General features: G+C 40.8%; 1 protein-coding gene across 2 annotated transcripts in view; it reads right to left on the bottom strand.

Annotated features, from left to right (window-relative positions):
• DHX36 (DEAH-box helicase 36) overlaps nt 1-21,808 on the bottom strand; it is a 43,898-nt gene that overhangs the window by 14,038 nt on the left and 8,052 nt on the right. The window contains exons 1-15 of one of the 2 annotated variants that reach the window (XM_060767675.2): nt 18,677-18,781; nt 18,415-18,533; nt 17,206-17,425; nt 16,406-16,444; nt 14,610-14,780; nt 14,432-14,511; nt 13,214-13,288; nt 12,872-13,038; nt 11,750-11,831; nt 11,454-11,594; nt 10,583-10,685; nt 8,068-8,155; nt 7,463-7,518; nt 5,957-6,021; nt 4,543-4,686 (exon numbers count right to left, since the gene is read on the bottom strand). In XM_060767675.2, the coding sequence (XP_060623658.1) occupies nt 4,543-4,686; nt 5,957-6,021; nt 7,463-7,518; nt 8,068-8,155; nt 10,583-10,685; nt 11,454-11,594; nt 11,750-11,831; nt 12,872-13,038; nt 13,214-13,288; nt 14,432-14,511; nt 14,610-14,780; nt 16,406-16,444; nt 17,206-17,425; nt 18,415-18,518 (1,535 nt within the window). In that variant the 5' untranslated portion in view covers nt 18,519-18,533; nt 18,677-18,781. Of the gene's footprint in view, nt 1-4,542; nt 4,687-5,956; nt 6,022-7,462; nt 7,519-8,067; nt 8,156-10,582; nt 10,686-11,453; nt 11,595-11,749; nt 11,832-12,871; nt 13,039-13,213; nt 13,289-14,431; nt 14,512-14,609; nt 14,781-16,405; nt 16,445-17,205; nt 17,426-18,414; nt 18,534-18,676; nt 18,782-21,808 lie in introns of those variants that run through there. The other variant, XM_060767674.2, reaches the window with a different exon arrangement.

The raw sequence follows: 21,808 nt of genomic DNA on the forward strand, positions 1-21,808 counted from the left end.
GCCCGTTTCCCTACCATAAAGGCGAGGAATCTGCGGTGATGGTGTGCAATGGACAAGTGGAAGTACGCGTCCTTTAAGTCGATGGTGGCGAACCACGCACCTCTGAAAAGTAGGGGCAGGATTGAAGCGAGAGTGACCATCCTGAACTTTTTTGGTTTGATATGTTTATTTAGGTGTCTAAGGTCGAGGATGGGACGCAAGCCACCTCCCCGTTTGGAGACCAAGAAGTAACGGGAGAAAAAACAGTAAGGAAACGTAGAAGGATCCAATGGAGCTATTGCCCCTTTATTAAGTAACATATTAATTTCATCCAACAAAGGACCCGACGGTAGGGTACACTTGATGTGGCCCACTCTTGGTTGATCAACAAACTCAATGTTATAACCCTCGGCGATAATGGCCAACACCCATTTATCCGTAGTGATGGTAGACCAGGCCTGGTAGAAAAAGGAGAGTCTATTTTCAAACTGGGGAAAACTCGGGGTTGAACAATCTTGAAAACCAAGAGAGGCGTCCCCTGCAACAGGCAAAGGGGCAGCGTGAGGCTCACATGGGCTCCCAGGGGCCTGCGCGTCAAAGACGCTTCTTGGGGCCCGTCTGGTTTTTGGTTCTGTTTCCAAATGATTGATTACGGGCTTTGGAAAAATAGGGGGTCCTCCTTCCCCCCTGGAACCTGTAGGAGGAGTTGTTCCTATTTCGGAAGGGGCCTCCGCTGGAATTCCCATAATTCCTACGGGAGGTGGTGTTGGGCAAGCTCCATTTTTGGCGTTGTTGTGGGTAAGGTTGCCACGAATAGCCGAATTTCCCTGCCGCCTGCCTCACATCTTGCTTTTGTTTGAGCCTATCATCCGTCTGTGGGTTGAATAGGCCGTCCTCATGGAAGGGGAGGTCCTCCGCGAGGGCCTTCCCTTCCTCTGATAGGTTTGAGGCACGTAGCCAAGCATGCCTCCTCAGCGAGGTAGCAGCAGAGAAGAGATTGCCAGCAGCCTCGGCGAGATGCTTGGTGAAATCTTTCTGCATCTTAGATAGTATAAGGGCTTCGGTTTGTATCGCCCTAGGGAAGCGTTGTTGGTCTGCTGGTAGGAGCTCAATATATTCTAGCATTTTTCCCCACAGGAAAGTCTGGTACCCACTAGCGTAGGTGGCGTAGTGCGCCATCCTTGTGAATAATCCTGCGGAGAGGTGGGCCTTCCTTCCCAGAGTGTCGATCTTCCTGCCCTCTCTATCTGGGGGTGCGGTGAGAGAATTTTTAGGGCGTTTCGTCTTCGCCACTTCGGCCACCACCGTGTTGGGTCTCGGTGGGGTCGTGACCCACTTAGCTGGCGACACATCAATTTTGTAAAGCGAGTCCAAACGACGAGGAATCGCTGGGACAAAGGCAGGGGAGGAGTCTGACACCCTAGCTAGTTTAAGTAGGTATGGCAGGACGGGTAGTGGGGAGGCGGGGGTCACCACTTGCTCATCTGAGGGAAACATGGGGTCCTCCACATGTTCGGGAGGCTTAGGGGCGGGAATGTTTAGAGCTTTTATCATTCTGTCAATAAGTGCAGCGAACTTATTGACTTCATTCGGGTGAATAAAGGAGGAACCAGCGTCTTCCCCGTGCTGAGCAGCAGGCTCTTGCTCTGAATCAGAGCTATTCAACTCCCCTATTTCACGCCCCGGATTACCATGCCCCCCAGGAGTGGAGTCACCTCGCAAGTAAGTCTGAGATGTAGCCATAACATCAGAGGCATCAGCATGTCGGCTAGCCTGTTCATTGGCGGGCATCGCGGCCTGACGCTGGGATGCAGAAGGTACAGCAAGAGTACCACACAAGTCTGGGTCAATGTTATTCGATGCAGTATCAGGTCCACCTGAAGCAACCCTTCCTGGTGCGACCTGGGTCGATGTGGAGGGTCCCTGGACAGGTGGCAACGGTGCAACAGCAGCAGGGACAGCTGGAGCCATGGCAGGAGGCGGGGCCGACAGCTGGGGCATCGGTAGCGCAGGCAGGGGGGCCTGCACGAAGATCATCTGGCCCGTCGGGCCCATTTGCCAGAAGCCGGGGCAGGGTGGAGGTCCCATGGAGGGGGGGTGCCACCTGGATGGTCTTGAGGACCTCGACCTCCTGCTGCGCCGGGAGCATCCCGAGGAGGAGGAGGACGATGAGGATGAGGAGGCTGAAGAAGAACGTGCGCGCCTGGACGACGATCTGCGGCTGCGGCGGCGCGATCTTCTGCTCCTCCGGGAGGGCGATCTCGAGCGCCTCCGTCTTCTGGTTCCCCCAGGCTGAGGCCATTGGCGGGGGGGAGGAGCCGGCATCGAGAAGGAGGCGTCCCCGACAGCGGGAGGCTCTCCCGTCCCGCAGGATGCTTCCTGGGTCGGCGGCTCGAGCTGGGCACCGCCCCCTACGTCATCGTCAGTCTGCGTCGGCAAGGGGGTGGAGTCGGCTCCTTGGAGCCCTCCCTCCTGCGAGAGGGGAGGCATCTCTGGGAGCGCCGATGTCGCAGAGGCAGCGGGCGGAGTCACCGGCATCGGTGAGCCTCGAGCCCTGCTTAGGGGCGGAGGCGAGAAGAGAGGGAAGGCCACAGGAGGCGGAGTGAGGCCGGGTGACTTCGACATGGGAGCAGCAGCCAGCGGGGTCGATGTCGAGAGACCCATAGAAACAGAGCTAGCCGCCTGCAGAGGGAGCACCTCTTCTGGCTGGATGCCCGGCATCGCTAGGGAGGCGGCGTTTTGGCGGGCATCCGGAGTTCTTCCCGCCCTTTTCTCGGCCGGTTTCTCCTGAACGGAGGCTTGGCGGCCATCTTGAGCCCCTTTCTCTTTGGGCTTTTTGGCCTTCTTCTTCGTGAGGCCTGAAGAGGTTGACAAAAAGGGTAAGTCCGGGCTCTTTGTGGGTTGCCCTGATGCGGTGGGCGGAAGGAGAGCCCTTTCGTAGAGCGCTGCCCGGAGCCTAGAAATCCTGTTCTTCCTCGTTTGAGGAGTGAACGACAGGCAGACGGAGCAGGATTGTGTCAGGTGGGCTTCCCCTAGGCATGTAAGGCAGAGGGTATGCCCATCAGTGTCCGGCAGGATGTTAGGACACTTAGAACACTTTTTAAATGAAGTGGTCGCCATCACAGCAGGGGTCAATCGTAGAGAGTTAGTCGTAACAGTCCGGTCAAAATACCTCAAAATCTATTCGTTAGAAAGACCAAAGCAGGAGGATACAGCAGAGGGATCGTCGATAGCCAGTCCGATGTCAAAAAACCAATATTAGCAATAGTCAGTAAAAGATCTAAATTGACAGAAGGTTCTCCAAGCTGCAAAGCATGCGAGCGGATTAAGAGAACTGACGGCTAGTCCCGCCTCCTGGCCATATATACTCGGGAGGGGGGGGGGGCGGGCCTAGCAGAGGGCTAAAAGTTACTTTTACTTTCTAGAAGGTTCCGTAAGTTGCACTGCGCAAGCGCAGAGATACCACATGTATGATTCACAGTGACTACGACAGGAAACCAAAGCTCAAGTTAGGTTCATTTAACAAAGATGAAGCAAGACAAAAAGGTCTAAACTATATAGACCAGTGGTTCTCAGCCTGGGGTCCCCAGATGTTTTTGGCCTACAACTCCCAGAAATCCCAGCCAGTTTACCAGCTGTTAGGATTTCTGGGAGTTGAAGGCCAAAAACATCTGGGGATCCCAGGCTGAGAACCACCGATATAGACGGATATTAAGAAACTCCAGGAAAGACATCAGCATTATTTGGATATTAGTAGCTTGGAGTGAAACATCATATAACATTGGTATTATACTAGCACATGAATAATACTCAGACTAACGAACTTGGAATGGAAGAACACTAATATGAAGTACTGGTATCACAACCTCTAATCAACTGCCAATGGATACAGGCAGATCATGAAATGAAATCTCTATAGAGGTGCTGCATGCACAATACAATACTTACTATTACCATGTGATATTTTTTTTATTCAGGAGAATACAGCTATTTTTCCTATATAACCTCATTTAAGCATGCAAGAGAGAGAGATCTGCTTACTAAATTATTTCTGTGTATTTATCTATTTCTTCATATATTCTATGACATTGTGAGGGTTAACAGGTGTTTTAAAATGGACTTCTATAGTTTAGAGCTTACATTGTCAGGTGGGTGAAAACACAATAAGAAGTATCTGATAAAGTTGGTATTATCTGAAATCACAAACTATTTGTTCTTATGTGTTGTCAAAGGCTTTCATGGCCAGAATCATTGGGTTGGTGTGAGTTTTCCAGACTGTATGGCCAAGTTCCGGGAGCATACTCTCCTGACATTTCACCCACATCTATGGCAGGCATCCTCAGGTTTTTGTTCTTAAATTACACCGATGCTGCTAAATATTTATAAAAATATATAAAAATGAATTTAGATGCAATCTAGTGCTACCAAACAAGCAAATAGAGTCACAACAGGAAAGCTTCAGAATCAAGACTCTTGCAGTGAAAAGAGGAAGATGAAGAGCTAACATTGTTTAACAAGAATAGTTATGTCTATCAATTTTATAATTATAGTCATCACCCTTACCTTCCTGCTCTACCTTTCCTTTGCTTGGCATTTGCTTTGCTCACCCACTCGGCAGCCATTGTGCTAATGTTGTTCTGTGTATCAAAATTAGTTTCTTTTATCTTCCCTCCATCTATAACATACACCACGTCGTCTATTGTAATACTGTAGATTTGGGAAGCAAACAGAAATGGTTAGATTTCACTCGGTGAGAAATGTTTGACTTTGAAAAGTTGAGAATACAATTCACATGCATGCACAAATTGTCTTTCTGTAGATTGCCACACAATGAAGAACAGCAACTACCACTGGTTTAGGAAATCAAGCATCAAGTCAGTCAAAATCAAGAAATAATTTAAGCTTGACAGGAGGCCTACTGACAGTGTAACAGCAGAAACATGTAGTAATATGAAACAGGCTTATGGGAAGCATTTTCTATAGCGAATTAATAGAATTGATAAGTACAATAGATTCTTTCTATCTGTGATCTCTGCAGGGTTCAACCCACCAGAGCATAAAATATACAGTATTTAAAATACTAATAAAAAGTAGTGTAGGGCATCTCTCACCCCCCCCCCCACCCCAATCTAGTGATCTTGTAAGAGGACAATGGTAGAAACTGTTCTATGGCAAGCCCTTGCAGAGGGTAAAGAAGTCATTGAGGTGAAGTTTGCTGAAAGGGGGAGGCAAGAAACAACTACTGCCATGCACAAGCTGCACCCTATCCTGACATCATCTTCCTTCTCTTCCTCTATGTCTAGCAGCAGTTGCCTTCTTTGTGTGAATGGGGCATAGAGTGAGATATGAAGGCTGGGAAGTCAGTTTGGAGTAGGTGTGGTGGGATGGAGAGGTGTACACAAACATATTCACAGTCTCTCCACCAGCCTTGCAAGCAAACCCATTCACTTTGTAAACTTGCAGGGATTTTTTTTTGGGGGGGGGGGATGAATGTGCTTGCTTGTGACAGCTTTGTATGCACACATGTTCACTGATGCTGTAAAACTATGAATTTTAAGGTCTGTGTTTAAATTCTTGTCCAGCAGGGAAATTCAGGTACCTCCTATAAACTAAGATATAGATACTATGGAGGGAAGAGTCTGGAACATACTGCTGAGACAGCAGTTGTCATCTTGCAATGGCCTGCACTGTAGGCCTTTCTCTCAAAGCAATACATAAGCTTTTTGTCCATAGAAGAAAAAGCATTTTTTACTATCTCCAATTAATTTCCACCCACTCGCACACATGGAACCTAACTTTAGGTTCAATACTGCAGACATTTTTTTAAATAGTAAAACAATCCTCCCTTTGTATATGCATTTAGTTTTTATTACTCTGAATATTACTGAGAGGAATGAAATATTTTAATTGTCACCTTTGTTGTTAAGGCATTCTACTAACAAATTAATTTGAAGCGTTGAGGAAAACAAAATGTTACCTGGTCTCAGCAATGTTGGTAGCAATTACAATTTTACGGACTCCAGGAGGGGTTCTCTTAAAGACCTACAGGGGAAGTGTGCACAAACCCAAGTCAGAGAGAAAGAAGACCTATGAGAAATCTATATGTCACGCTAAAAGATTTTACCAAAATCAAAGTGTTTTATCTGGAACACACATAGGACATACACAGTAGAGCAGGTAATAAAAAAATGGGAAACTGGCTATTCTGAATTTATTATTTGAATAGAGTTTCCAACTGCTCCAGGCAGCAGTTAGAGATAATGTGAATTACAGTGTGCAACACCCAGTCCTGTGTTAACATATGCTTTAAACATTTTACAAAGCTAATATTACAACAGCAAAATACATTTTTACCAAGACTGGATATGGCACTGGATAGATTCAAACATACCTAGAGAAAACCTGCTAAAGTTAATGAGGTATAAGGTCATTAACCCTTTGATTTTAGAGCATTTAGCCTACATGTGATTACACCCAGGTTGAACCCAAGAGCTTTAATATTTTGAAAATAACTGGATTGTATGACAAAGATGTCTAAAACAACATCACTCCACCCAGATTGGCTATTATAGGCTTTGGTTGTATTCACCCTGCATTTATAGCACTTTATCACCACTTTAACCATGATGGTGCCATTTTCTAAAATTCCAGTTTATAGTTTGATGAAGTCTTTCACCATAATTAGGTGTGAGAGCTGTAGAATTGTAAATCAGAGGAGTAGACTAATGCTCTCTAGCTAAGCTTAAGAATATCACCAAAGTGTAAATTCCAATATAGAACAGAGGGCCCAGCAGCTAAAATTGTATATGACACCTATAACAGCCCAAAGAAAGAACACACTCTTTCTTTATAGAGAAAAGGTTAAGCAAGTTCATGTGTTCCCTGGTTAGCATTTATGTGCAAACTCTAGAGTATTACCTGAATGTGCTCTCAATCTTGCTAACAATAAGGAATAAATCAATTTTGGATATTCCTAAGAATACTTACTTTAATGGATGGTGAAGTAAAGATAATTCATGTTTCAGGTAAACGTTTCCCCTTGACATTAAGTCCAGTCATGTATGACTCTGGGGTGGTGGTGCTCATCTCTATTTCTAAGCCAAAGAGCCAGCACTGTCTGTAGACACCTCCAAGGTCATGTGGCCGGCATGACTGCATGGAGCACCATTACCTTCTTGCTGAAGCGGTACCTATTGATCCACACACACTTGCATGTTTTCAAACTGCTAGGGTGGCAGAAGCTGGGGGTAACAGTGGGAGCTCACTTTGCTCCCCAGATTTGAACCACTGACCTTTTGGTCAGCAAGTTCAGCAGCTCAGCGGTTTAACTCATTGTGCCACCGGAGGCTCTAATTCATGTTTAGAATCTTAATTTTGATGTTGTTTAAATATTGAACAAAATTAGAATTCTGACCATAGTAGACATTGTTTATTGTAGGCAGGTTTTACTAAATTCATGATGGTTACTAATTACAGTACTTACTTGAGTCTGGTTTACAGTAGGCATCAATGAATGCAAAGGAATGATAATGAATCTGTCTGCAAATTAAGACAAAGACCCCATGTAAAATTTAGTTTGAAAGAAAAGCTGACAAAAATGAGTGCATACTGCAGAATTTGTAAAAGGCATGGTTGTATGAATAGTACTTAACAGAACAGCTAACTCAGAGACTATCATCAGACAGAAACTTAATCTATACTAACTTCAGGTTTTAATAGAACCACAGATAATTCATTTTAGTTTGCTAATAATTATATTTTCCCCTCTATGTGTCAAAAAGATTTTGAACAAGTTATTAATAATTTAAACATGATTTAAACAGAATCCAAAAAAAGTTTATTTTTAGGTCCATTAAATTTTCATTTTTATGCTTCTATTCAATTCACTCTCAAATGTTAACAGTGTTTTTTTCACAACCAAACATGCATCTTCCAAGCAGCTAACCAGCAGCTAAGCAGCTAAACAAATACAAAATGTAGGTCACTTAACACACTATCAAGAAGGTAAAAGCAGACACCATTATTTTCTCTACATCAAATCATGTTCATGAGATATCATCATAAAAATGCTGGTGGGAAAATTTTTACCTGATTTAAACATAATTTGAGACATAAGAAGGTCATTTAGAGTGCTAATGTTGTCCCATCCAGGAAGAAATACCAGTATTGCACCTTCCTACATAAACATGGGTGTAAACAAAACATACATATATTGAAATCCACAAATACATCACATACTTTGAGGGCATTCAGACACAAAAGTCAGACACAGTTCTCAGCAACAATTTCATAAGGAAGCGAAGACCTCACTTGCACACTGAGCAATATTTTGGGGTGTATTTACATGGTAGAATGAATGCACCACTTTAACTGTCATGGTTAAATACTATGAAATTCTAAGTGTTTTACAAGGTCTTTCCCTGACAAAGAATGCTGGTGCCTCACCAAACTACAACTCTCATGATTCCACAACATTGAGTCATGGCAGTTGAAGTAGTGTTAATCCGCATTAAAGCTACAATGTAGATACCCCTTTTGTGTCACATTGCTATGATTTCTTGTTGTGCTTCCCTCCCTAATCTGAAATTTACCAACCCATTAGAGAAAGACTAGAGTGTGAGTTTGTGCCTTCTTCACTGATCTAGAAAGAACAAAACATTAAAATTGTTTTCTGTGTTTATATTTAGAGGTCAAAACCTGCTGTTAAAAAAAATAATGTAGATGTGTAATCTTAAAGACAGTCATGCATCAAAAGTACTTATGCAACTAGCCTAAAAATAGGAATTTATTTCTATTTTTCCTTATTTTTAATGTCTCTCTTGAGCATTTTTTCTCTATAATAGAAATCTAATGGTTATCAGATTCTGACAGTTTAGCAATTACTGAAAAACTTGCAATATTAACGAATGTGAGATCCAACACTAAAAATAGAACTAAGCCTGAAAAAAATAAAGAAAACATTAACATAACATTAATATTTACCAGAAACAGAGAAATACCTTAATCTCAGTTGATCAATAGGTCAAAATAAATGTCAAGTATAATTTGTCTACCATTTTCTAGCCTTCAATTATAACAATTCAGTCAATCTTAAACATATGTAAATCTCTTTGATTTCATAAATTTCTTAAAACTGGAATCCTAAACTCAATATGCTTCTTAATAGACATATACAATAGGCCTGTGCGGTTTCGTTCGTTAATTCGTTAATTCGTTAAACATTCGTTAATTTTTGCATATACGAAACGATAACAAAACATATTTTCAAACCCGGAAGGGTTTTTAAATATCGAAACGGCAACCCCCACAGTTTTAACGAGCTTTCACTCGTTTCGTAAATGGGGCGGGCAGGGGCGAAGGGGCGGCGCGAGCGCGCACCCAGTGAGCCAAGCCCCGCGCCTGCCTGTTGGGCGCGAGCGCGGCTCCCGATTGGCCGGCCCGCGCGCGCTCGCCCTTAGGCTGAGGCCCTCTTTGGCAGGAGCTTCCCCCTCAGCGGCAGCAGCTTCCCCCTCACCCCTTTGGTGCTCCGTGCTCCTTCTTCCCCAGGCTGGGCGCCAGGCTTGGGAGCCCAGCCCCGGGAAGGAAGGGAATTTTTAGCCACGGAGCAGCAGAAGGGCGAGGAGGAGGCTGCTGGCGAAGAGGGCCTCAGCGGCGGCAGCTTCCCCCTCGCCCTTCTGCTGCTCCGTGGCTAAAAGTTTCCTTCCTCCCCGGGCTGGGCTCCCAAGCCTGGCGCCCAGCTTGGGGAAGAAGGAGGACGGAGGAGCAAAGGGGCGAGGGGGAAGCTGCCGCCGCTGAGGCCCCCTTCGCCAGTAGCCTCCTCCTCGCCCTCAGCGGCAGCAGCTTACCCCTCGCTCCTTTGGTGCTCCGTGCTCCTTCTTCCCCAGGCTGGGCACCAGGCTTGGGAGCCCAGCCCCGGGAAGGAAGGGAATTTTTAGCCACGGAGCAGCAGAAGGGCGAGGAGGAGGCTGCTGGCGAAGAGGGCCTCAGCGGCGGCAGCTTCCCCCTCGCCCTTCTGCTGCTCCGTGGCTAAAAGTTTCCTTCCTCCCCGGGCTGGGCTCCCAAGCCTGGCGCCCAGCCTGGGGAAGAAGGAGGACGGAGGAGCAAAGGGGCGAGGGGGAAGCTGCCGCCGCTGAGGCCCCCTTCGCCAGTAGCCTCCTCCTCGCCCTCAGCGGCAGCAGGCTTGGGAGCCCAGCCCCGGGAAGGAAGGGAATTTTTAGCCACGGAGCAGCAGAGGGGCGGGGAGGAGGCTCCTGCCAAAGAGGGCATTTCCATTTTAAAATATTTTTTTAATATTATTTTAATATTATTCTTAAAAAATACAAAAAATATTCTAAAAATTCGTTAATATTTACAAAATTTCGTAAATACCAAAACTTTTTTGGGGGAAAGTTTTGTAATTATTTTAAATATCGAAACAAAAAAACACCCCAATTACAAATCGATTTTAGAAACAAATTTTTTCTTGATCAAACAGGCCTAATATACAACATTGCAGTGGAAGTCTTCTCTTGAGATTTAAATGTAATTTTGATGGATTTCAGCCAACACAATTACAGGAAGAAATAATTTAAACCTAAAGGCTAATACCGAGCCTGAAACTCACCTCTTCCTCAAGGGCAATATATTTGATCAGTGCAGCAACCAAATTGAGGTCAATTTTATCATCATCCATCATCTCAAGTGCATCAATTGTACTTTCTGAATACCTGAGAAAGTATGGACACATTAAAAGCATAAATTAAATCCATGTACAACCATTACATTTGCATTTTCATCGGCCGCCCTACAACTGTGGAACGACCTGCTGGTAGAGCTCTGACAGTTAGATTAGCTGTCAGAAATTGAGACACAAATGAAGATCCGTCTATCCCAGCAGGCCTACCCAGACAATTTTAAACTTCAATTCTATGCCTATTTTTTTTTACTTAGTCTATTTTAATATATATTGTATGGAAATATGATTTAATATGTGTATTTTACAAAGTGTTTTCAAATTATTATGTGTTTTGATTGTGTATTTTAGCAATGTTGTAACCCACCCCAAGCTGTGAGAAGAGGCGAATAAGAAATAAAATTATTATTATTATTTGTACACAGCTTGGAAAAAATAGTATGTTAATGTACATTCAGATTAGGATGGGTCTACTAAAATTTACTAAGACATGTCAACAGTAATAAATAGATTCTATTGGCTTTTAGGATTAGGGCAAACATTTTCACTGTGACATAGGAATATTTTTTTCATAATTCCATTATGTTGGAATATGCTGCTGTAGCATAACTCAGTAAATCTGACTAGAAAAAATATATAAGTCTGTACTATACTTCTGTACTTCTGAATAGAATGTATGTCAATATTTATGCTGAATACCCCCATTATTCTCAATAGAGCTTGCTGCATATAAACTGTTAAAATTTTATCATTAAGCGTTCAGTTAACAATTTAATTCTATGAAGGTTTTTAAAAAGCCTACCGTCCTCTAATCTGCCTTAAATAATCTGGCCATCGTTCTTGATAAATTTCTTCTTTCTCTTCTTTTTCTGGCCTGCTTATACGTCCTTGCATAAACCTCTTCTTCCAATGTGGCCTGCGATCTGTGTCTTCTGGAATGTACCTTCAGAAGCAGACAAAAAACTGTAACTATAGAACATCATATATTTCAATTAATCGGTATTCTTTATCATATAAGAAAAAATCATCACACCCAGAAACATATATATCTTTGATTACATTACAAAAAGAAACTAAAAATATTGTCTTCAGACTGACCTAAGCATTTCTATTACATCTTCTAAAAGGTATTCCTTGACAGGGTAGGTGAAACCAGGAATGTGGATCATAGGACAATTGTCTGTCACAAAAGAGAAAGAAAAAAATGTATGAGATTTCCTTCATTTTTACAGGTCTTCCAAAATATTTATTTCTACAGTAATCAAGGAATAAAGAAGCCATCAAGAAGTAATCTGTGAGAGCAGAGTTCATATTACTGTTCCATCATAGAAACCCATTAGCTTACCCTGGGCAGGTCTCTCCCAGTTTAAGAGAGAGTCAGTGGCAAACCTCCTTTGAATAAACCTCGCCAAGAAAATCCTGAAACAGGATTGCCACATGTTGGGAATCAGGTTCAAGGCTCACAACCAAAAAATCCCAACAAAACAAAAACAGAAGCCTCCAAGAAATTTAGTTTTGCTTTTTTTTTTTCTTTTTTTTTACTATAAAGATCAAATTTAGAGCTGAAAACTTTTTAAAGAATACATTTAACTGCTTCAGAGCGGGAACATAGATAAATACGCTCACAGAACACCAAGATAAGGGACACTATTATTTATTTTATTTACGACAGTTCTACCTCGGCTTTCTCACCCCGGATGCGACTGAAGTATACCTGTTCTTTAAAAGTTTGTCAAAGGCCTGTCCGTCACTGCTCATGGCCCAATGTGAGTGATCTGGGAGTGTAAAGAGTTGTTTTCATATAAAAGCACTGTTTGCTCATTCAAATGTTTCCATCAGAGTAATTTGGGCAATGTGCTTTACATAGTATTTCCACAAATTCCACAAAGATGGCAGCTGTATATTTTTCCAACATCAAGTATCTTAGGATGATTATAGCTCAGAGGCACAGTACATTCCAAAGAGCTACCCTCTAATGTATATTGCTTTTAAGGTAGTTGTATAGTATAAGGATTATAGAACTCTGTGTTTATATAGAAATTCAAACCTACAGACAATAATACAGTGCAAATATATGTTTTCATGCACATTTGAATTTCTCATTGCGATTCATCTACATACCATTTGTTTACTACAGACACTATATGCATTGAAGCTCAAACTATTGGAAACAATACAAAGATTTTTTTTCATATACCAAATGTAGATAATTTCACAAACCAAAATATTCTGAAAACTTCTCAGCATTCAGTGTAGCGCTCATCAGTATTACTTTCAGGTCTAGCCGTATACTTAGGAGATCTTTAATGATTGTCATTAGAACATCTGATTGTAGGTTTCTCTCATGGATTTCATCAAGGATTACATGACTTACACTGGACAACTGCCTGCAGCAACATAAAATAGAGCTCATAACCACAATGTTTATCAGAAATGGAACGTGAATACATTATAAATAAACTGAAAGGTATAGAAACACAAAAATCAGGAACACTCATTTGATAAAATTCAATGTATGCATTCAGAAATGCATTTATAGTTCTGAAACAGAAAGATACGTACTTGTCTGACTGGAGCCACTGTAGGACAATTCCTGTTGTGCAGTACAAAATTGAACCTTGTCTCCTTGGTAACCGACTGAAAAAGAGATCCATTAAGAATACTTCAATTCCATTTTTGTTGCACTTGAAAAATTACTGCAATGCTAAAAGGTAGACGGATATTTTTAAGTGTTCTAACGACAGTTGCTATGCCTTCAGCACTCGCATTCACTTATTAGTATGCAAACAAGCAATGTGTCATCGTGCAATAAAAACCAACGTGAAATTCTATATAAACATTAGAGGGGGTGAGCTCCACTGTAGACAATAATCTGCATCCAGACACATTCAATGGAATTGTAACAGTATTGAAGGAACAGTCCTCCTGAAACAGCCTTTCTTCACAATATATCCACAGAATAAAACAGCACCTGGCCATCTTATATTGTACCCTTTCTGCTTTGTGTTCTCAGATAATTTCCATCGAAAAATATGGTTTCTGCAATGTTTAAACAACTGACTATAACTTAACCAAGAAGCAGGAAGTCTAAGGAAGTCTTCAGTTTATTCCAGGAAGCAATTTAGTTGAACCACAGCTCAAATACAATCCAATTTTCCCCTACATGTTTTACTTCTAGGAAGCTCTAGGACTGAACACAACAATCTAGGTTCAGTGAAATTTGCGCAACCTGAACTAACACTCTGTAGTATTGTCCTTCATTTCATGTCCTAATTTCCCAGAAGCAAAACAATCAAAGAAAAGAAACAAAACAAAAACACCCTAGCTTATTCAAATATGTTTCTCTCGATTCAATAAAAACAGTATATCCAAAGACATTTATATTGATTGAATAGTTCATAAGAGCAGTAACTATTTAATCCTTGAAAGTATGTACTAAACTTGTACAAGATCGCTGTACAAACTAGTAAAAAACTGAGCAGTGTAGCCTAGCCATATTATCATGGATTCTTGCGTCCAAATGTTATCACATAGAGGGAGTTGTAAAGTATGCATAGGAGTTCCTTAAAGACCACAGTAGCAGTGAAGATTTCAGCAATCTTGAGAAGGCCTTGGTAAAAAATTGTGTTCTGCTTCATCAAAATTAGATGCTGCAGACTACAAGGACAAGCAATATTTTGTCTCAACATTCAATAATAAAAAAACATTTCCACTCAAAGTTACAAAAATTCTACTTTTGCCCCAATACATATAAACTAATCAAAAATAATAATGATGTACCTTTCAAGACGAATTTGATACCCGGTGCTCCTTCCATTACCACATGCCTCAGCCCTTTCGGCCGCAACTCTTTCTGCTACCTTAAAATCAAAAACACAACATTAAGAATGAGTATATTTTCTGGTGAAGGTAATTTCTATTTCATTAAAGAACAGATAAATATAAAATTAAAACTTACCGAAATAGCACTGATCCTCCTAGGTTGAGTACATACAATCCGGCAGGAAGAACCCTTCCCTCTATCAATATAGTCATCCAAAATGAATTGAGTAACTTGGGTAGTCTTTCCACATCCAGTCTCACCACTTATAACGGTAACTTGACTGCTGTTTATAAGGTTTACAAGCTCCTATTTTAGAAACAGAAAATGAATAATTTCCTATGCACATCTGTGTCTCTAAGTATTGATTCATTCAGAAACTGAAACAGATTCATAACATTTGCCCAATAAACCAACATAAACAATCTGTTCCTGGGAAGGAATTCATGACACCAAAAGCACCTGCATAGTGAACCCAATTCTTTCTAAACACACTTCTATTAACTCAACTTTTATTTTAGGAGCCCCCAGTGACACAATGGGTCAAACCCTTGTGCCGGCAGGACTGAAGACTGACAGATCAAAGGTTTGAATCTAGGGAGAGTGTGCATGAGCTCTCTCTGTCAACTCCAGCTCCCCATGCTGAGAGAAGCCTCCCACAAGAATGGTAAAACATTAAACATCTGGACGTTCCCTGGGCAACGTCCTTGCAGATGGCTAATTCTCTCACACCAGAAGCAACCTGCAGTTTCTCAAGTAGCTCCTTATACATACAGATACACACATACACAAAACATTTTTCCTTAGATCAAAATACAAACGGGTTAGCTATGTGGGAGAGGTGAGACTCTACCACATCCAACACAGATAGTTCCAAAGTTCATGTTAGAAACCTACACTTGAGTCACCATCCTCATTATTAAAAAGATAAACTAAAATAGTTGTAACTATTCATCTGAATAATAATGTGGAGAAATCAAGAATATTTTCATGAACTGTAAAAAAATATATGCAAGCTTCACACAATCAACATAGTGTTTCTTGATTGGCTTAGTATTCTATCGGCATATTTCAGATATAAATAGAAACTAAACATTTATTGGTGCTTAAGGGCACCTTGCTTTCATCAGTGGGAGCATGCCCAAAGATCATTAGATACTGTAGGTGGACCTAGAGACCTACATACAAGTAGAGATGGCCTACCACAAAGGTATCTTTGTTGCAAGGATAGAAACCTTCACTGTTAGTAGTGCTGCAAAAGCAGAGCATTGGTCTAGTGAAGACTGGATAGAAGGGATATGCCTGAAGCGGATCCAATGAGAAAAGGATTCAAAGTCCTTCAGTTCCCCAAACATACCCCGGATACCCCACCACCAGCTGTGATGAACCTGGTACATTCTTTCTTCCACTTGAAGGAAAGGAAGGATAGGAAAAATAACAAAAAAGGAACAACAAAAACACATATGCAGAGAGAACTTTGTGTCCCAGCAGGCAGAAGTCCAACAGGGTAAAAGCAATGACAGTTGCTCTGTCACAGTTTCTTCCCAGTCCAAACCCACAGAATTGCTCTAGAAGCCATCTCAATTAATTGTCATTTTGATGTATATTATAAATAACCACTTAATTTGTCTATATCTTTCTTTAGAGTACTATCTTTAGAGTTACAGTCATCATTTTAAAAAGTGCTATTTTAAATTTAGGTTCATAATTCACAACTACGTGACAGCTCTTGTCTGAATAAATGAAATGATTTTATCTATTATTATACCACAAAATTCTTATTCCTTCATAGAAAGAATCATTATCCTATACATTTAATATTTTATTTCTGAGTTCTTCATGCTAATTTGGGTTAAGACTAAGTCATGTTAAGCCTATACATCCCAACTGTGAAGATTAAAATAAAAATACAAAATTTCAAGATATTTAGTTACCTTCCTCATCCCATAAGAAGGCAGTTTCTCTCGAAATCTCTACAAATTAAAAAAAAACATGTTACATAAACATATTTCATGTTTATAACTAATTTGCTTAACAGTTTTAAATCTAATCACATTATTGCATAGTTTACAGGTATAATCTATGATAACCAGAAAAATACATCTTATATTGAACTAGATTTTAGAAAAGCATTTGACTGAATCTTGCAATCTATGTATCTGTTGTCTAAGGTTTTCATGGCCAGAATCACTGAGTTGCTGTGAGTTTTCCAGACTGTATGGCCATGTTCCAGAAGCATTCTCTCCTGACATTTTGCCCACATCTATGGCAGGCATCCTCAGAGGTTGTGAGGTCTGTTGGAAACTAGGCAAGTTGGGTTCATATATTTGTGGAATGTTCAGGGTGGGAGAAAGAACTGGAAACAGTATATTATTTGAGAACACAGGAATGCTGGACCACTCTAACAACTAATATGTCAGACCACACAGAGAAGCCATTGAAATCCACCCAACTACATATCTTTTCCCTAAAGTAAAGTACACATTCTGAAAAAAAAGACAAACATTATTGATGTTATTTCTAGCAAAGTCGGGGAGACACAGAAAAGTAGATCTAGCACTGTACCACTTGTTCACATCCACAAATGGAACTGAATGAAACAGTACTTCTTTTATTGAGAGATCATTAATAATTTCATAAACCCAATCAAAACAAACATGCATCCAGTACAAACGGTCTCCTCCATTTCACAAATTCTTATTACCTGCATCTCAATTTCACAAATTCTTATTACCTGCATCTCAATATATCTGGCACTACTCCTCTTCTTTATCATGTCTTCTTTGAGTTGCTCATCTAAATTAACATCTGGCTTATTTTCTTGTAGAAGAAATTCTGAATCCTGATCTAGGAATGTTTTTTCAAAGGTTCGCCTAGTTCTTTCAGGAGGTTTTTCCACAACAGGTTTCTCCACAACAGGGGGGGTTGGTTTGGCAGGAGGCTCTTTTGTGTCCCTGAAAGAGATTTAACAGGTCATAAGTGATCTATGTCTTAATAAACATTACTCTGAAAAACGATATTGCTCTTATCAAATGTAAATTCCACTGAGTTGAATAGAGCTTACACCCTAACAAAAAAGCACACAGCCTCTAATACATTTGACATTTACAGTCTATGACCTCCAGTCTTGTGTCCAGTTTGATGTTACTGATTTTGGTGACACCTGCAAACAATCTCAAATACTGGATACTAAATCACTGCCCTTCTTGCCTAACCTGCTACACCAGACAGCTATTCTCCTTTCACCTGTTTTTCAATACTACCTTAAGTTATGTCCTATTTAGCCCAGTAAGTATAAATACAGCAAGACTGTCTTTAATGCAGTGCGTGGAATCAATGCCTATTTATCTTCCAGAAGCTCCAACCAATACAGAAAATGGCATCAGGTTGTTCAAAATACCTGGAGGACAAAAAGCTGTTCTGCACTCCTGTAACTATAACACTTTGAGAAAGGCATTCGGATTAATACAACCATAATGGCATCAGGAGAGGACAATGGCCATTCTTATTACCATGTAATAAAAATAGAACCACATTTCCCAATCAGCTGAACTAGCCACTATTGTCATTAGGCACTGCACAGGCAAATATTTATAAATTAAGCAACAATATTCTAATGTGCTATTGGGTGACAATATCAAAGGGGGAAAACTATGACAGAGTAAAATGGAATCCATAAAATGTTATGTCAGAAACATCTTTTTCTCAGCTTCAAAGGTGCTACAAAATTCCCTTAACTTTTTAGTATAAGACAAACAGATAGTGTTAACTGTACATGAAGTCCCCTCAGAGTGCACACAATAAAACAGAAATAGCATAGTATGTTCAAAATTTCTGAAAGCAAGCTTCCCATTGCTTTATATTATTATTCAAATCTCCACTCAGCCAAGGAAACCCACTGGGTATTTTTGCAAATAAAAAAAGGACGCAACAGACTTATTACCTTTCTTCATCAGACCACCAAGACGAGGCTTCTTGCTCTTTTTCATTTTTATTCTGAACACTGTTCAACAACTGTACAATCTGTTCTTCTCGCCGCTCATCCATACGCACCACAGCTCTCTGTATAAAGAAAAAGAACACATTTTGACAACACAGCCTTCTCAAAATTGAGGGTTTAATTTAATCCAAAGTTAAAAAAACAATTTAATGCTTTAGTTATTTCAGCAATTAACAATAACAGTATGTAAACAGCAATGCCCTACCTTTGCTGAATACGCAGATCAATAGGCAAGCCAACAGATACAAGCCTCTTCCACCCACTGACAATGACTGCAAGATTAGACAGATTCAAGCCTCCACACAGCCATTAAGTTCACTTACGTAACTTTGCTTCTCTCATTATCATCCAGCCTACCCACCTCCTACATCATAGAAAATGTGATGGATAGGCTGTGAATATAAGATTGGAAAAGAAAGAATCTTTATTTTTTATACCAGGCATTTTCAAACTTTTTAACTTGGGGGCCACATGGCGGGCCAGAATGGGGTGGGCAGACTGGCAAGGAGGGGGTTCTCCCCAAGTCTCTTCCATGCCAGGAGGACTGGCTGCCCAGAGAGCAGGTCCTGTCACACCCACCTCTCACTTTCACTCTCTTTCTTTCTCTCCACAACACATCAATAGGTGAACACTTCTCCCCTTGGAAGCTCAGCCTTTACACAAATAGGGGTGTATGGGAAAGGAAGAGAGTGTTTGAAATGGGGGAAGGGAGGAAGCTGAGAGGCATCTGAAAAGAGGAGATCTCCCTTTCCTTCCCTTCTCTTTTGGAGGCGGAAAATGAAAAAATAAAAATAAAAAATGTTTGGGTCCCAAAAGGGTTGGCCTTGGTCAGGATGAGATGGTGGACAGGAGAGAAAATGCATATCCATTAGATCTCATATTGCCTACTCCTGATATATAATCCTAGAATCCTAGAGCTGGAAGAGACCTCCAAGGGCCATCACCCTGCCATTCGAACCCATTATTCCTTTGTGCCCTGTGTCTCTAGAGCAGCAGGAAATCAGCTTTCCCCCTCCTTCCTCCTCAATTTTTAAATCTTGAAACGTGGTTCTCATGTTCCCTCTCTACCTTCTCTTCTCCCAATTAAACATCTCCCAGGAGGAAGGAAAGAGAAGGAAGGGAGGGGAGAAGGAAGGGAGAGAGGGAGGGAGGAAGAGTAGAAGAGAACTGAGGGAAGGGGAGGGAGAAAAGAAAAAAGGAGGGAAAGACAAAAAAAGAAGGAAGGAAGGAAAGAAGGAAAAAAGGAAAGAAGAAAAGTAGGAAGAAGCAGAAAGAGAAAGAGGATAGGAAGTAAAAATGAAAGGGTAGAAGGGAAGGATGGAAGGAGAAAGAGGGAGGTAAAGAAGGAATAGAAGATTGAGAAGGAAAGAGAGAAGGAAGGAAAGGATTGTATGAAAGAGGAAGGCCTGAGAAAAGAGCCTGAGTTTGCCCATAGCTTTTCTATACCATCCTGTGGAAAGTGAAGATTAAGCATCAACATCATTGTCTTACAATGTATTGCTCCTTGCAGGCTTCCAAACAATGTAACTATGCTATGATATAAGAACATGTACAATGCATTACTTTGTTGTACTGGAATCTGGGATTTCTAGGCAGAACTTTCCAAACTGGAGGGCGCAGTGTGCAGGTGTGTCACATAAACCTAACAAGAAACCATTGAGTGGATATGTAATAAGCAATAACCAACTTGTGTGCATTTTTAGGCAGCAAATGTGCCAATTAGCATTAGGAACACCATTAACATTAGTACTGGTAATATATTGTTTATCAGAAATGACAAACGTTTTGGAAATGTGTTACTATCTTACAAATCATATAATTTTAAGAATATAAATGAAAGGTTTCATGAGATATGTTGTATCCCTATATATTTCATTATTACAATTTATGTATATTACAGGAGAATGACTGAAGGATAAATCAATAGAATGTCATATCTACAAATATTAATAGTTAATAGAAATGTAATACATGCAAGGAAAACAGGAGTTTAGAATACATAGAAAGAAAAATTGGTTGACAAATTAATAGTGTTTGCACAAATTGTTTTAGTGAGGGGTTGGAAAGATAAAACAAAATGGACTCTGACAAATTGGTATAAGTATATAGTTAATATGTTAAATGTAGAAATAACAAATTGCAAATGGAACAATATAGATAAAGTTGAAAAGGTTACAATAATTAAGAGGACGTGGGAACCAGTTATGAATTATTTAGAGAATGTGCCAAGATGAAGAGTGGAAAAATTACAACTGAGATTGGTATTTTAAATGTAACTTCTGTAGTTTGCTGTATAAATTGCATGTACAAGGAGGGGAGGGGTGGTATAAAACAATAAAGTAACAATTAAAAATTACAATTTATGTAATTACAATTTACATAATTACATAATTACAATTACATAAATTACAATTTATGAAAGCCTTCGACAATACACAATTTATGTATATGGCTATATGTCTTCTAAGGAAATTGTTTAACCCAGTGTTTCTCAAACTCTGCTCCTCCAGGTGTTTTGGACTTCAGCTCCCACAATTCCTAGCAGGTGGTAAAACAGCTAGGATTTCAGAGAGCTGAAGTCCAAAACACCTGGAGGAGCAGTTTGAGAAACTCTGAATTACACCTTGAGCCCACTGGAGCATAACAGGGACACATAACAAATACAGGTTGGGAATCATTTATCCAGAAATTCAAAATTGTCCAAATTCGTCCACATGGGTAGCTGATATAGTGAAGCCCCTGCTTTCCTGAGGTTTTATGAACTCAAACTTTGTTGCAATCAGAGTTTTTAAAAATACTGTATATAAAACTAGCTGTACTCGCCACATATTGCTGTGGCCAAAATTCCCTCCCTTTTTCCCCCTCCTTTCTTTCTCTCCTTCCTTCCCTCCCTCTTTCCTTCCTTGTCTTTTTTTCTTCCTTTCTCTGCTTTCTTCCTTCTCTATCTCTTTCTTTCCTTTCTTCCCCACAGCCCTCTATCCCAGAATATCAAGGTAGAATATCGCACAGTATCTGCTTTGAGCTAGGTTTTCTGAATCCGCACTCAGATAATGTGCGGTTTTCTGCCTTGATATTCTGGGATAGAGGGCAGTGCGGAAGGGCTCTCAGAAAACCCAGTGTAAAGTAGATATTGTGGGTTATTGTGCCTAGATATTCTGGTTATAGAGCTGTGTGGAAGGGCCCTGGTTTATCTGAGTCTACACTGGCATATATTCCATGTGAAAGCTGGTAATGTGGGGTTTTATTCAGGGGTGTGGCCTAAGGGGCCTTAGATACAAATGCAACCAAAGAGCAAACCTAGAAAACAGATCATGTTTATAGGTTGAAGACTGCCTGT

This window comes from Anolis sagrei, chromosome 3, assembly GCF_037176765.1.
Source record: "Anolis sagrei isolate rAnoSag1 chromosome 3, rAnoSag1.mat, whole genome shotgun sequence".
Taxonomy (NCBI): Eukaryota; Metazoa; Chordata; class Lepidosauria; order Squamata; family Dactyloidae; genus Anolis; species Anolis sagrei.